Source organism: Hypanus sabinus, chromosome 1 (genome assembly GCF_030144855.1).
Source record: "Hypanus sabinus isolate sHypSab1 chromosome 1, sHypSab1.hap1, whole genome shotgun sequence".
NCBI classification, from domain to species: Eukaryota; Metazoa; Chordata; class Chondrichthyes; order Myliobatiformes; family Dasyatidae; genus Hypanus; species Hypanus sabinus.
The window spans coordinates 96,580,049-96,597,106 of record NC_082706.1 but is presented as its reverse complement, the minus strand read 5'-3'; the positions used below and the strand labels follow the sequence as shown (position 1 = coordinate 96,597,106).

Sequence of the window (17,058 nt, the reverse complement as noted above, 5' to 3'; positions counted from 1 at the left end):
GGGTGAGGCTGGAACTAGAGGTCCTACGTTAAGATGAAACACAGTATTTGAGAGGAACCTAAGGAGGAACTTTTTCACCCAGAGGGTGGATTGAGCTGGCAGCAGACGCAGTGGATGCAGATTTGATTTCAAAATTTAAGATAGGTTTGGAGAAGTACATGGATGGGAGGGGTATGGAGGGCTGTTGTTCAGGGGCTGGTTGATGGCACTAGGCAGAGTAATATTTTGGCACAGACTAGATGCGTGTTTCTGTGCTGTAGTGCTCCCTGACTCGATAACTCTGTTTCTAAATTACGTTATGATTCACCAAAGCTTTCAAGTTACATTAAACTCCCTGATATTATTTTTGCTCTTGTATTTTAAGCATTTAATATCCTTTGGGCGCAGAGATTTAGCTTAAAAGTCAAATTTACACCTGGCTAAAATGTAAAAACCTTTTCAGCGGGACTATCCTACTTGAAGCTACATTACACGTCATTCGCAATACCTTTCACTGAAATTAAAAACCTCTGACATCTCTATTTCCCAATTTTCCCTACCAGTGAAGAACTCACAATATAGGCAGTTTAGCTTGTCAGCTGCAGTTAATGATTCTTAACGCTTTCGTCGGTCGACTTCTCACGTCTTGCCGTCCTACCCCAGATCAAAGAATCACAATTTTGAGACTCGTTTGGTGTTTATTTCTCATTTCTTCCTACACTGTTGGTCTAGTAGAAATAACTGTCCTGCTTTGTTGAGAGAGCTACTTTCAAATGGAGTTTCATCAGTTTTGAGGGTCACTTATGTCTGCTGAAAAGCTGATATGGTTTCATGTTAAGGTCGCTCTAACAGAGCACGCCTGACAGCACTGCACTCCCTCGATACTTAGCGAGTGCAACAGCCTGCATGTGTGTATTTTAGTTTTTGGGGTAGGTTGGAGTCTTAAAAACTTGCTGAATTACCAAGCCTACAGCAGACGCCGAATAAACGAACTCATGGCAAGCCCTTGATCAGCCGCATTTAGATCACCTCCTCGTTTTGACCTTTAAAAATGATCCGGGGCCCGATAATCATCATTGTTTAATTTTTAAAAAACCTGTGGCGAGGTTTTAAATTATTGGGCTAGCTCTCCCTGAAGGCAATATGAAAGCTGGTGTCATTATGCAGCGTGGTGGTCAAATGTGCGCGCGTGAAAATCTCCTGTCCGATTGCAAGGTCAGGCTGCGAAGTAAGAACTCGGCGAGTGTTGAAGCGCCGGGGCAATGCGGTCGGAAGACGTACTGTAAGATCCCTGCTTGTGTACCGGAAGTTCCCTGTGCAGGCTCCGGGTGTATTATTTCCTGTTTACAGGCGGGAAGAGTGAACCTTTTCTTACACTTTTGCCTCTGAATATTCCTGGCTCGGAGCCTGAGGATTTACAAAACACAGGGCGCGGAGAAATCGACTCATCGCCCTTTCCCTTAGCGGCGAGAAGATGGCGACTTTAGCGGAGGCGGGGGAGTCGGACCGGGACCGAGGAGGAGATCAGGACCAGGTCCAGACGCCCGCAGCCGGGGCCGTGCTGGAGGTGTCGGCCCCGGGCTCTGTGCCGCTACGGCTCCTGGAATGGAGCGTGAAAGTGGGCTGTCTGGTGCAGATCGGCTCGGTGCTGGCCCACTGCCTCCCGGTGGAGCCGGACGGCGGCGCCGAGCGCGAAAGGCCCCGGTCCCGGCCGCAGGAGAAGCGGGTGAAGTCGGACCATGCAGGGGTGGTGAAGGAACTGTGCTGGCAGCCGGGCCAAGTGGTGCCCAGCGGGTAAGAAGCAGGCTGGGGATTACAACGCATGACTGAACGCTTTACTGTGGCAGTGGGATCTGTCCCTGGGATGAAACGTCCGTGTAAGGGGTGAAACAGCTCAACTGTCTACAAGTGGGTATGGAGTGCGGGAGTGTGCGTTATGAGAGAGAAGCAGAGACCCATTCACGGGCCACTTACAAGAAGCAAAATGTTTTGCCCAAAACGCACGTCGATTGCTTGGAGAAGGGGGTGTGTTTCTTTTGTGGGAGGGCTTAAGCAACATGAATTTTTACGTTGAGTATGCAGTTGTAAACGTGTGTAAATTTTGGGTTTAAAGGGTGCGTACAGTAATTATGCATTTCTTTGAGATGCCTCAGGTGAATACGAGGTGAAATTTAACACAGGTGATTACTGGAGAGTGGATCAGTGTCTCCGTTTCCCCCCGTAATTTCAAATTTGCTTTAGCCAAGATAAAGCCGCTTTAAATTATTTTACATTTGTAGTTGGCACCCAAGGTTATCGTGTTTGCCATTTTTGTCCCATCCATCTTGGAGGTCTTCATCCTAGCGTTTCAGCGACGTTGACTTTCTTATGGACGGTATTAGCGAAGTGTTGTGCAAACGTGGATAGTTGAAGCTTGGGAATGGAATTGTTTGTTTTTAAGTCGAGCAGCATTTGCGGACCGAGAAACAGTTGTCGTTTCAGGTCCGGGAAACGTCAACAGACGGCCTTCCGTTTGCTGTCGTTTGAACTCTGCACGCTCCCGTTGTGATAACAGAAATAAAAGTTTCTTAGCAATTGTCTGATAAATAAGTGACTAGAGACTGGGATGTCTATCCTTTCTGCCACCCCCGCGTATTTGATTTAAGCTGACGTCGTGGTTTCTCTGAAAGCAAAACTTGCCCCTCCAATTTTAGCTGTTATGCCTAGACCATTATGGATAGGGTTAGCAGAGTTGATCTAAACTTGATTGTCACTCTCTTCAGGGAATTGAGTTCTGCAAAAATGTGGTTTCTCCAGCCAAGTGTTCATAAAAACCCTCTGGATTACACTCTGTTAAATTTTGAGCAATTGTTTACCAGACTTCCGCTGCTCGGGAACATTTAAAAGTGTTGCATTGATTAGTGTTACATTGTAGCTGGTACATGATTAATATGGCGTAAAATTACTTTCTTTGAAGGTGTATTCATTGATTGTAGGAAGTTGCATGGCTTAGTGATAGGGCACACTTTGCAGGAGTGTTATTTGAGGGTTGAGTTTTCAATTCTGCTATTGAGGCTTGGCACTGAGACCGCGGTTGACACATGATGCTAAAATGATGAGTGTTGCTATCTGCCTGTTTCTGTTTTTTTAACTGAGCTGTTAACCCAAGGCTCCGTTGGATAAATGTAACATGGTCCCATGGCTTTGAAGAATGGCAGGGGCTACTAGCCTGCATTTAACCCTGTATCGGGTTTAGTAGAAAACATTACCTGAGCGTTGCTGTTCATTGAAGTAAGCTGTGAGTCACTTGCCTGCAGCAAAGTGCTTTGGGGTTTTCTGAAAGGGATGTGAAGAAATGCAACACGAGTCTTTCTCTCACTGTAAAGTTGAAAGCTGTATTTGCTGCTATAAATAAAAGAATCTCCACATTGAGCAGACAGTGCTAAAGGATGTACCAAATGTTTTTAAAATTCCTAATTGGATTTGTAAATCATATGGTTTATTGTTCAGATCTCTAAATCAAAGCTAGCTGATTATCTGTGGACTTGCAAATTGGATGATCTGTTTTGTAAACACTGGCCCATATAGTGCATACAACATCCTGTAGCGGTGTGCTACACGCAGGTCGCCACAATCCAGTAGTATCCGTTGCCATTTCCTCTCTTTACCCCATTCTTTTACTGGACAACCTGTATTACACAAAGTTTATCCAGACTGCTGGTCAATCTCATTTTTTTTAAATCTCCTAGCATTTTTTCAATGTCAGGTCACTTTCTCCTGATGTCTCTTTTCAGGAAAGAAGAGACATGCAAGTTTGTGTAGAATTTTTCACAACCTGATATATCTTGAAGTAAGAAAGACATGGGTACTATAATAGCTGAGGAAATGGGAATTGTTGTTCATGCAGTGAGGTCTCACAATGACATGGAGCTATGGAGTTTTACAGCAAGGAGGTAGGCCCATTGGCCCAACTTATCTAAGCTGACAAAAGTTGCCCAATTAAACTAGACTCGCTTGCCTGTGTTATGCCCTTATCCCTCCGAAGTTTTGTATCCGTATACCTGTCCAAGGGTATTTTATGTATCACAATTCTGCCTGCCTCAACCATTTTCGCACCACCATATGTGAGGAAAAGATTGCTTGTTAGGTCCCTCTTAAATGTTTCCCCTCTCACTTTAAAACTTTGTCCTCCTACTCTTGGACTCCTGTATCCTGGGGCGATGATGACCAGAGTTCTTGTTCCAGTGATGTTGTGCAGGATGAAAGATACTGGGAAATGCACCCAGTGCTGTGAAGAGAATGAAGATCTTTCAGTTCCACTCGCATGACGTCTGTTCTGGAAAATGGTAGCTGCAGCACTTAGTAGTTCAAGCCTGTTGTCTTAGTCCTCTGCTTTCATCTGGCCAATTTTTTTTTCTTCTCTGTCTTGTTGCTTTCCTTTAATTCTGAGAACTGTATATTGCTGTGAAGCTCTATGGAGTTCCATACTGAGCTTGCAGTTACCCGCTTCTGTTACATAGCCCTTTAAAGTCTTCTGATTCTTAACAAACCAGACATGTTGGTGACATTCTTAACAAGCTAGACTTCATCCCAATGTGCTTCATCTTTCTCTGTCGCCTGAAAAGTGTATTTGAGCAGGTTTCATTTTAAATTTGGCTGGCAGGTGTGGAGGTGCCTCTCTACCAAAGGAGGTGTAAGACACTTCTTCCCTCTGCTAGTCTGCAGGTCACCCTTGGGCAAGGTGTGACACCTGCTTAGCCCCACCCCCACCCTCGATCAGGGTCACGTGAAGCCATGGGAGCAGGTGACAATGATCGTATGAGCAGCTGGTGCATATCACAGATCATGTTTACGTGACCACTGACGCCAGACAGACAATCTCTGAAGAGTATTGATAATGGCTGGGGTCACTCATCTTGTAAAGATGCTGCCCAGAAGAAGGCAATGAAAATAATGCCAATAATAATGGTCATAGGCCATACGACACAGCACATAATGATGATGACAGTGATCCATGTTAAATATTAAAATTCTTAATATGGGAGATCTTAAGTTCAATAGAACAGTATAGCACAGGAATAGTCATTTTGACCCATGATAGGTGCTAAACACAGTGCCAAACTGCACTATATCTCTTTTGCCTCCATATTTCTCCATTCCCTGCATATCACATTTAAAGTAGAGCCTGATAATTTCTTGGTAAGTAAGAGTGTCAAAAATTTGAGGACAAGGTAGGAGAATGGGGTTGACAGGAAATAAATCAGCCATGAGTGAATGGCAGAACATCCTTAATGGGCCAAATGGCAGAAAAAGAAGAATTTTTACTGATAATCGGGATGCGGAAGAATTTGCACAAGAACTCCCAAATATTTGCTAATCACAGCCAAAGATTTAAAAGTAAAACAGATTAAAGATGAAGACAGGGACAGTGAATGGAGTTGATGGATGTTTAAGGACAGAAGAATATTTAAATATATTCTTAATTATATGATACAGGAGGAGAAAGGTAAAAATTTGAGAAATATTAATTGAGAGTAGTGATATTATTTTTTTCTTCTCTTATATATACTTTTTTATGTTACGGGGGAGTTGGGGGAACTTTGGATCAATTGCTGCGGGATTCACGTGTATAATCATGGCGATTGCCATGACCTGTACAACGGAGGGGGGTAATGTGTTTTTTTTTTAAATTCGCAACATTAGTAGGGGGGTATTTTGTTATTTTTTCCTTTATAATCTATTTTTCTTTTATCTTTCTTTGCCTGGACAATCGGGGGGGGGGGGGGGGGGGGTGGAGAGACACATAGCAACACGGAGAATTTTAAAAAGATTCCCCAAGGTACTACGAAAGTTGAAAAGTTGGGTATTATTATAGACTGGAGTAACCCTGTTAAAAATAATGACTAATTTACTGAATTTTTTAAGTTTTAATGTTAATGGGCTTAATGGACCGGTGAAAAGAAAAAGAACTTCAACATACATTAAGAAAATGAAAATAGATATAGCTTTTTTTTTACAAGAAACACACTTAACAGAGATAGAACATCAGAAATTAAAGAGGAAATGTTATTGCAGCTTCATTTAGTTCAAAGGCGAGAGGAGTTGCAATTTTGGTTAGTAAAACTTTACCAATTAAAATACAAAATGTATTAATTGATTCTGTGGGGAGATATGTAATTATACATTGTCAATTTTTTTCAGAACTATGGACTATGCACCAAATGAAAATGATGTAAAATTTATACAAGAGGCCTTTTTGAATTTGGCTGATGCACATGACAAAATATTAATAGGTGGAGATTTTAATTTTTGTCTAGACCCAGTTTTAGATAGATCAACAAAGGTTGTTACAAAATCAAAAGTAGGAAAATTAAGTTTATCATTGATGAAAGATTTAAATTTGATTGATATATGGAGAAGAATTAATCCAAAAGAAAGAGATTATTCATTTTATTCAAATAGACATAAAACTTATTCAAGGATAGATTTTTTCCTATTATCAATGAATATTCAAGACAGAGTGAAAAATATGGAATATAAAGCAAGAATATTGTCAGATCATTCCCCCTTGACAATGACAATGATGGATAAAGAGGAATCAATTTACAGATGGAGATTTAATTCAATATTATTAAAAGATCAAGATTTTTGTGATTTCATGAAAAAGCAGATTCAGTTTTTTAGATACAAATTTACATTCAGTTGATGATAAATTTATAATATGGGAGCAATGAAGGCATATTTGAGAGGCCAGATAATAAGTTATACTTCTAAAATTAAGAAGGAATATATGGTCGAAATAGATCAATTGGAAAAAGAGATTACAAAATTAGAAAAAGAATCTCAAAGATATATGACAGAAGAAAAACGAAGACAACTTGTTAACAAGAAGTTACAATATAATACACTTCAGACATACCGAACAGAAAAAGCAATTATGAGAACTAAACAGAGATATTACGAACTAGGTGAAAGATCACACAAGATTCTTGCTTGGCAGTTAAAAACAGACCAGATTTCCAAAACAATAAATGCAATTAGAACAAGTGTAAATAAAATTACTTATAAACCTTTAGAAATTAATGAAACTTTTAAGAATTTTTATTCTGAATTGTATCAATCAGAATCACAAAATGATAATGTCAAGATAGAAACGTTTTTATCACAAATAACTCTTCCAAAATTGAATTCGGAAGAACAGAAGGGATTAGATATGCCTTTTACATTAAAAGAGGTCGAAGAAACTTTAAAATCACTTCAGAGTAATAAATCCCCAGGAGGGGATGGTTTTCCGCCTGAATTTTATAAAAAGTTTAAAGATTTACTAATTCCTCCTTTTATGGAATTAATATACCAAGTAGAAAGAACGCATTAACTTCCAGAATCTTTTTCGACAGCTATTTTAATAGTATTGCCAAAAAAAGATAAAGATCTTTTAAAGCCAAGATCATATAGACCTATTTCTTTGTTGAATACCGACTATAAAATAATAGCAAAAATTTTATCTAATAGATTATCTAAATACTTATGTAACACTCACCCAACAGGCTGGTATATGTCTAGGGAAAAATGAGATCCAGCCACACACCACCCCCACCTCCAGTACATGCAGGTGCTGTGGGAATCAAGTTTATGCCTCACGCACGCACACAGTATCAAATTCACACCAGATACTGTTATGAAATACACTTTAAAGATTTTACTAAAACTAAAAGAGTACTAGGCAATACAATATATATAAAAGAAAAAGCAAAAGGCGCCAACTTATCAAAGTTCAGTCAGTTTAGTGCACATTGTTGGAGCTCAACCATCGAACCATTCGACCCCTCGTCACTTTCCTCCGACCTCCATGTCTTTGCACCTGGGACCACCCCCGGTGGTCGACCGAGCAGTGCAGCGCACGTCCACCTTCCTCAGCGTCTCCTTCCCGCCTCTCCTCTAAAGACCGCGAAACCCCCCAAGCTCCCCATTGGTTTACAAATGAATACAATCCCCATATCAGCAGGTCCAAAGCTAAACAACTGCGAGAAAAAAACACTTATCAGACATAAAAGCATTCCTACTCTAGCAAACCAAAGAAGCCATTTTGATTACATACACAGTACATTGTACACTTACCAAAATTAATACATATGGATCAAACAGGATTTATCAAAAACAGACAATCGGCAGATAATGTAACTCGGTTACTTAGCATAATTCATTTGGCACAAAAGAGGGAGGAAATAAATGTGGCAGTTGCTTTAGATGCAGAAAAAGTATTTGATAGATTGGAATGGGATTTTTTATTTAAGGTATTGGAAAAATATGGATTAGGAGTATCTTTTCTAAAAGTTTATCTATTCTTACCACTGTCCCTGGTAGCCTGTTCCAGGTGCATACCAATTTTTTTAGAAAAAAGAAACTTGCCTTGCATTCCTTCTTTAAACTTGTCCCTTATCACCTTAAAGCCATGTCTTCTGTTCTTTGACCTTTCTACCCTGTGAGAAATATTGGCTGTTTACACTATGCGCCTCCTACGAGGTCGCCCCTCGGCTTTTGGTTCTCCAGAGAAAGCAGCCCAATGTTGTCTAACCCAATAGCATATGTAGTCTAATCCAGACAGCATCCTAGAAAACCACCTCTGCACCACTTCCAAAGCTGTTCCTGTCATGAGGGTTACCACAGTTGCACACATAACTCCCAAATGTGGCCAAACCACAGTTTAGTGTAGCTTTGTTGTATGAATCTATGGTTATAATAATCATGAGGCTATCAAATTGTTATAAAACTATAGGACATAGACTAGATGGGCCTAAGGGCTTGTTGCTGAAGTGTTCTCTAATATCTCCAATTATTTTTTCTTTCTTTATGATAGAAAGGAAACAAATTGGTCTATCAAACCTACTGGCTGTCATCAAGTTCTTATCAGTCCAACTTCCCTACTGAATATCCCTCTCCATTCTCTTGACAGCCTCCTACACTGGGGTAATTTGCAGTTAGCTGTTAGCACTTCTTTTAGGTTGTGGGAGCATACCAGAGGACCTGGCTCAAGTGCATGTGGTCACAGAGGACATGCAGAATCTTCTCAGTGAACACCCGAGGTCAGGATTGAATCTGGGTTGCTCTAACCCTGAGGTAGAAGTGCTGTACGCTGTGCTGCTTTCAGTTCACTGATGTCCTTGGGCAAGATCTCTTACCGGATCTCTTACAGCAGCCTGGTGATCTTAACTACCCTATGAATAGCTAGCCATTCAGGTCAAGGGTTGTTCGAGACAGGCAATTAACAGTGGCATTGCTGTGAATCTCACTGGTTGAGAATTCATTAAAGCCATAAGTGTCCCATCGTGCCATTATTTTCCTCAGATAGGTTTTGGATCTTGTGATTTAGTGGAAGTGACAATGTGTATATTGTAACTTTCTTGTATAAAGATGGTGATGTTTTCATGTTCTTTTGATATGTAAGGCTTACACCATTTGGAAGCCATCTGTGTGTAGCTCATAATTTACTTTCCTTTATTTATAATGGGGGATAGTATTGTTGTTCCCAGATATTAACTAATGCAGAAAAATATGCATTTGTGGGTTGGGAGATGGGGTATTAATTGATAACTGCATAGTATTTTGAAACAGAACCATTGTTTGGCTCAATATTTAATTTCAACCTTTTTATTCTACTCAACTGCAAGCCCTTTATTTTGTAATCCATTGAGTCATTTTTATTTATATTCTTTTGCACTGTACTGTGCAGAAGTCTTAGGCACATGTTTAAAAAAATCTCTAAAGCAAAGATGAAAAATTTATAATTTTAAAAATACTGTAAAAGCAGTAAAAAGAAAATAAACAACACAAAATGAAATCAATATTTAGTGTGACCATCCTTTGCTTTTAAAACTGCATCAATTCTCTTTGGTCCACTGTTGTGCAGCTTTTTTTAAACTTGGATGGTAGTTTGTTCCAAGCATTTTGGGGAACTTGCCACAGCTCTGCAGACTTCAGCTGCCCCACTTGCTTCTGTCTTTCCAGGTAATCCCAGACAGGCGCGATGATGTTGGGGTTGGGGCTCTGTGGAGACCACACCATTTGAATCCATATTAAAAATCTAGGGTGCCTAATACTTATGGATGTTACTGTATATATGAATGTATAGGCATGAAGTAAGTTTAGCCAGAGTTGCCTATGAAACTTGATTATGTTGTGATCCATCATGCAAGCTGCATTGGCCAATTTGCCCTTCTGCATGCTGCCAAATATATAACCTAAACAAAAAGTACTCTCTGGTAGGGAATTGTAACTGATACTGCACTGGAGACTTCTCAATTTTTTATACCTTTCTGAATAATTTGATAAGAAAATTCTCCGTGGTGTTTTAAAATCCTTCAATGTTTTACCCCTCCCTGTTTCTGTAACCTCTTCCAGCCCTACAACTCTGTGATTTTCCAGTTTTGGCCTCTTGATCATCCTTGCTCTACCTCTGCGGGCCATAAGCTCTGGAATTCCTGCCCTAAGTCTCTGTCGTCCTTTAATTGTGCCACCAAACCTCTGGTCACGTCCTAATACTCGTTTTGTTGACATTTTTAATTTGATAATGCTGTTGGGAAACACCCTGGAATATTTTTGCTGTACTAAAGCTGCTATGTAATTAAAAGTTGTTGGAAGAGTTCTCCAATTTGTCCCGCTCCACTTATTTTTCCCCCCACAGCCTTCAATATGTTTCTGTTCTAACTTTTCTGTTGAAGTTCTGAGTGAATGTATTCTCTTGGGAGATGTATCCAAATGAAACAACCATAAAACGTAGAACACGGAGCTGTACTGCACAGGAATAGTCCACAGTGTTGTGCCAAGGGAGTTAAGCTAATGATACCTAATCCTTTCTGTCAGCACGTGGTCCTCTTTTGTTTACATGTTCATGTACTTAGGTAAGAGCTTCTTAATTTCCTCTATCATGTGTTCCTCCACAGCCATCCCTGGCATGGCACTGCAGACACCTACCACACACTAAGACATCCAAGCACCTGTCCTGTGAACTCCCCCCCCCCCCCCCCGCCTCAAATATGTGCCTATATGTAATGATGGGAGGTGGGGTGGGGGAAAAGAAAGATACTAGTTATCTGATCTATGGCTTTAATAATTCTCTAAACTTTTATCAGGTCTCCCCTTAGCCTGGTTTGTCCAACCTCTCCTAAAAGTGCACATCCTCTACTCCAGGCAGCATCCTGGTAGACTTCCTCTGCACCCTCTCCATAGCCAAATATTTGCTGAATCCCAAGAGATGGGACTTGTAGAATGCCTACGAGATAGCTTTTTAAGAGCAGCTTGTGCTTGAGGCCACTAGAGGAATGGCAATTCTTAATTGGGTATTATGTAATGATCCAGATTTGGTAGGAACTTAAGGTAAAGGAACCCTTGAGAGGCAGTGATCATAAAATGATAGTATTCACCCTGCAGTTTGAGAAAGAGAAGTTAAAATTAGATGTATCAGTATTATAGTAGAATTACAGAGGTATGTGAGAGGAGCTGGCCAGAGTTGATTGGAAGTGCACACTAGTGGGCATGAAGGTAGAACAGTAATGGTTGGAGCTTCTGGGAGCAATTCAGAAGGCAATGGAAAGAAAAAATCCCGAAGATGAAAAAGAGAGGATGAGGCAACTGTGGTTGACAAGGGAAGTAAAAGAAAGCGTTAAGGCAAAAGAGCGGGCATATAACATAGTAAAAATAAATGGGGTAAAGAATCGAGAAGCGTTTTTTAAAAAAAAACAACCAAAGTAACAGAAAGAGAGAAAAGTTAAAATATGAATGTAAGCTAACTAGCAGTATAAAAGAGGACACCAAGGATTTTCTTTTCGGGTATAAATAGAAGAGAGCCAAGAGTGGGTATCTGACTGCTGGAAAATGATGCCGGAGAGGTGGTATTGGGAGACAAAGAAATGGTGAATGAACTTTAAGTATTTTCTGCCAGAATTTACTATTGACGACCTAAGTAGTATGCCAGAAAATCGAGAATATTAAGGGGCAGAAGTGGATGTTGTTGCTATTACTAAGGCGAAGGTGCTTGGGAAACTGAAAAGTCTGAAGGTAGATAGGTCCCCTGAACCAGATGCACTACTAGGGTTCTGAAAGAGGTAGCTGAAGAGATTGTGGAGGCATTAGTAATGATCTTTCAAGAATCCTTAGAATCTGGAATGGTACCGGTGGGCTAGAAAATTGCAAATGTCGCCCCACTATTTAAGAAGAGAGGGAGGCAGAAAAAAGGAAATTATAGGCTATTTAGCCTGACTTCAGTGGTTGGGAAGCTATTATTAAGGATGAGGTTTTGGGGTAGTTGGAGGCACATAACAAGGTAGGCCAAAGTCAGTATGGCTTCCTTTAGGGAAAAGCTTGCCTGACAAATCTGTTGGAATTCTGAGGAAATAACAGGTAGGATAGGCAAAGGAGAGTCAGTGGATGTTTACTTGGATTTTCAGAAGGCCTTTGACAAGGTGCCGCACATGAGGCTGCTTAGCAAGATAAGAGTCCCATGGTATTACAGGAAAGATACTAGCATGGATAGAAGATTGGTTGACTGGCAGGAGGCAAAGAGCGGGAATAAAGGGGGCCTTTTTTTGTTGTTGGTGACCAGTGGTGTTCGGCAGGGGCCTGTGTTGGGATCACTTCTTTTCACATTATATATCTGTGATTTGGATGAAGCGATTGATGGTTTTGTGATAATATGAAGATGGATGGAGGGGCAAGTAGTATTGAGGAAGCAGGGTGCCTGCACAAGGACTTGGATAGATTGGGAGAATGGGCAAGGAAATGGCAAATGGAATATAGTGTAGGGGAGTGTATGGTCATGGTAGAAGGAATAGAGGTGTAGACTATTTTCTAAATGGAGTAAAAACTTCAAAAGTCTGAGGCGCAAAGGGATTTGGTAGTCCACGTGCAGGATTCCCTGAAGGTTCAGTTGCCAGTTGAGTCGGTGGTAAGGAAGGCAAATGCAATTTGAGCATTCATTTCGAGAGAAGTAGAATACGAAAGCAAGGATGTAATGATGAGGTTTTATTTTGCAGTAATCAGATCGCTCTTGGAGTATTATGAGCAGTTTTGGGCCCATATCTAAGAAAAGATATGCTGGCATTGGAGAAGGTTCAGAGGATGTTCACGAGGATGATCCCAGGAATGAAAGGGTTAATGTACGGGGACTACTTAATGGCTCTGTGACTACTCACACGAGTTTAGAAAATATTGAACGTTGAAAGGCTTAGATAGAGTGGATGTGGAGAGGGTGTTTTCTATAGTGGGGGATTCTATGACCGGAGGGTACAGTCTCAGAATAGAGGTCCATCCATTTAGAACAGGGAAACAGGGATGAGGAAAATTTCTTTTGCAAGGGGATGGTAAATTTATGGAACTTATTACCACAGATGGCAATGCAAATCAAGTCATTAGGTATACTTAAAGCAGAGGTGGGTAGGTTCTTGATCAACCAAGGCATCAAAGGTTATGGGGAGCAGGCCAGACAATAAGGTTGAGAGGGATAATAAATCAGCCAAGATGGAATGGTGGATCAGCTTCAATGGGCTGAATTTTGCCTCTACGTCTTATGGCCTCCACATCCATCCAATAATGCGGCAACCAGATTATGTATGTGGCACATTTAACTTTCAAGATTCAAAAACTTTATTGTCATTCTAACCATACATCAGCTCTGCAGGGCAGAATGAGACAGCGTTTTCCAGGAGCAGTGCAATCATAACGTAACAAATGCAACACTAAATAATAAACATAACAATAAATAGTTAAACACAACAACCACATGTCAGTTAAAAACAAGTTATAAGTGTCCAGTGCAAATTAAAAGTGTCCAAAGCAGAGTCAGGTAGAGCAGCTATTTAGCAGTCTGACTGCCTGTGGGAGGAAGCTGTTTAGTAGCCTTGTGGTTTTAGTTTTGACACTCCTGTAACGTTTGCCTGATAGCAGAAGAACAAACAGTTCATGGAGAGGGTGTGAGGGGTCTTTAATGATGTACTGTGTCCTCTGGAGGCATTGACTCTGAAAGAGGTCTTGGACAGAAGGTAGGGGGACCCCTAACCACCCTCTGCAAGGCTTTTTTGTCAGCAGCACTGCAGCTGGAGTACCAGGTTGTGATGCAAAAGGTCAGCACACTCTCAACCACTCCTCTGTAGAATGTAGTTAAGATGTTAGTGGGGAGTGATGCTTGTTTAAGCTTCCTCAAAAAGTGCAATCTCTGCTGGGCTCATTTCACAATCCCAGTGGTGTTCCTGGACCAGGTGAGATTGTCCGAGATCTGCACCTTAAGGAACTTGATGTTTTCCACTCTCTCCATTGTGGAGCTGCTGATGCTGAGGGGTGTGTGCTCAGGCTGAGACCATCTGAAATTGATGATCATCTGCTTGGTTTTGGTGACATTAAGCATCATGTTGTTGTCTCTGCACCAGCTCTCTAGGTGTTTGACCTCCTCCCTGTACATTGTTTCATCATTTTTGCTGATGAGCCCCACCACTGTGGTATCTTCAGCAAATTTAATGATCAGGTTCTCCTTGAATCTGGCTGCACAGTCATGTGTTAGCAGTGTAAACAGCAATGGGCTAAGCACACAGCCTTGTGGGGATCCAGTGCTCAGTGTGATGGAGTCAGAGAAGTTCCTGCCAACATGGACTGACTGACTGGTCTCTGTCAAGAAATCCAGCGACACATGGCAGTGTTAAGGCCAAGCAGCGACAGTTTCTCCACTAGTCTCTGCGGGATGATGGTATTGAACACTGAACTGAAATCAATGTACAGGACTCTGGCATAAGTGTCTTTGTTGTCCAAGTGAGAGAGAACTGTGTGCAGTGTGGTGGATATTGCGTCCTCCGTAGAGCAATTTGGACGATAAGCAAACTGTAGAGGATCCAGCGATGGGGGAGGCCGGCTGTGATATGAGGCTTGACAAGCCGTTCAAAACACTTCATCACGATGGGGGTCAGGGCAACGAGATGGTAATCATTCCGACAGGCTCCAACTGATTTCTTTGCTACAGGGATGATTGTGGAGGTTTTGAAGCATGTCGGGACAATGGCTTGACGAAGGGAGAACTTCCTGACTCATGAACTCAGTGCCTCTTGATGCAATGTCTTTCCTCCCACCACTCTCTACTTTCTCTTTCTTTGATTCTTCTGCCCCTTCAGTTTCTCTCTGTTCTGCAATTACATACAGTGAGCAATTTTCTCCATTGTAGTTCTTAGAGGCATGCAGCAAGGACATGTGCCCTTCTGTTCATCAAGGCTGCACCTTTGACCCATCAAGTCTGCATTGCACACTCATCTGTATTAATATAGTTTTATTTTTCCCTACGTTCTTTCACATTCAGGGCAGTTTATAGGGACCAATTAGTCAGCCCTCCTTATCCAGGAGTTCTGCATGGGTGAATTCAACCAACCGCAAATCGAGAAAACCCACAAGTGCTCTTCCAGCACTTGTTGTTCGAGCATGTATAGACTTTCTTGTCATCATTCCCTAACCAATGCAGTATAACAACTATTTACATAGCATTTACATTGCGTTAGATATTATAAGTAATCTAGAGATGATTTAAAGTATACGGGAGGATTGCGTAGGTTATCGTGGATCGGGATTGAAAACAACCAAAGTTCTCTTACTAAGTAAGTCAGACAGGTACATCTGGTATTAATTAGTGTCAGTTAGTCAAAAGTTTGTTTTAGTATATAGTATATATTTTACCTTTCTATGCCTATAAAACACTTAAGAAATCGTATGATTTCTATAATTAAACCACTGCATTGCTTAGTAATAATTGTAGCTTTCATCAAGGCAGGGCCTTTCTCACTTTATCCTTTAAAATTGTTCTGATTGTTGACCGACTGTAGCCCAACACTTTTCCAATGACCGATGGCGTTTCACCTCATTCCAATTGCTTTATTATTTCTGCTTTATTTTCAATCATGATAATGATTATTTTCTTAAACAGAAACACTGCGGATTCAGAGCTCCGCCGCCAGGTCCTAAAGTCCACCTCACTAAGACAGGTTAAATAAGGGACTTCAGCATCTGTGTTTTTTGGTATCCGTGAGGGGTCCCAGAACCAATCCCCTGTGAATAAGGAGGGCCAACTGTAATCTACCAACTTGTATCTCGTTTGAGGTGTGGGAGGAGAGTGAGGCATCAGGAAAGATCCATGCAGCCACAATGAGAGGTTGTAAACTCTGCACAGATAGCTTTCAAGATCAGGACTGTATTCAAGATGCTGGAGCTGTGAGGAAACAGTTCTAACACCGTGCCTTTGGGAGGCACAATAATTGATGATACAAAATGGTTTCCCCTATTTGCAAGTTGTTGAGATGTATGAGAAAGTTGTTGGCCTCCATTTAGGATCGTTCCATCACAGACAGCAACCTATTTTATCATGGTCAAAGGGCCCGTGACTTTTGGGGCAAAATTTATTGTCCACCAGCAGCTCTTCACAGACGTAGGTGTTGGTTGTAAAAGAACAGGCAGGTACAACTAATTGCAGTTGTTTACCGATCTGTGAATTGTTGATGTTTGTTTCCAATAGAAATGTATTGTTATAGCTATATAATTTTTTTAACAAAGTGTTTGTTTCATTGACAAGTGGAAACCTGCAGATGCATGAAACCTGAAGTTAAATGGAATAGACTCAAAGTACGTAGTAATTGATGTGGCACATGATGAGAGAGCAAGGCTATCTATGTTTTGGGTCAGAACTGACTTTGGATGAATTTTTGATCAAGGGTTATTAACCCAAAACTGTTTCTTCCTTCACAGATGCTGTCTGTCCTAGCAACACACACAAAATGCTGGAGGGACTCAGCAAGCCAGGCAGCATTTATGGAAAAGAGTACAGTTGACGTATCAGACCATGATCACTGCTGAAACGTTGACTCTACTCTTTTCCATTGATGCTACCCGCCCTGCTGAGTTCCTCCAGCATTTTTTTTGTGTGTGTGTGTGTGTTGCTTGGATTTCCAGCATCTGCAGATTTTTCTCTTGTGTTGTCTGGCCTACTCAATATTTCAGGCTCTCTGTTTTTATTTTCCAAATTTATTCAGTGTGTTTTGTACTTGGAGACTGTACCAAAGGGCTCTGCAGTAAGCTGTACTT

The 17,058-nt window shown here is 41.1% G+C and overlaps 1 protein-coding gene across 2 annotated transcripts in view; it reads left to right on the top strand.

Annotated features, from left to right (window-relative positions):
• Positions 1 to 913: 913 nt before the first annotated feature.
• ctdp1 (CTD (carboxy-terminal domain, RNA polymerase II, polypeptide A) phosphatase, subunit 1) overlaps positions 914 to 17,058 on the top strand; it is a 324,193-nt gene continuing 308,048 nt past the window's right edge. The window contains exon 1 of one of the 2 annotated variants that reach the window (XM_059972536.1): positions 914 to 1,773. In XM_059972536.1, the coding sequence (XP_059828519.1) occupies positions 1,454 to 1,773 (320 nt within the window). In that variant the 5' untranslated portion in view covers positions 914 to 1,453. The remainder of the gene's footprint in view (positions 1,774 to 17,058) is intronic. The other variant, XM_059972529.1, reaches the window with a different exon arrangement.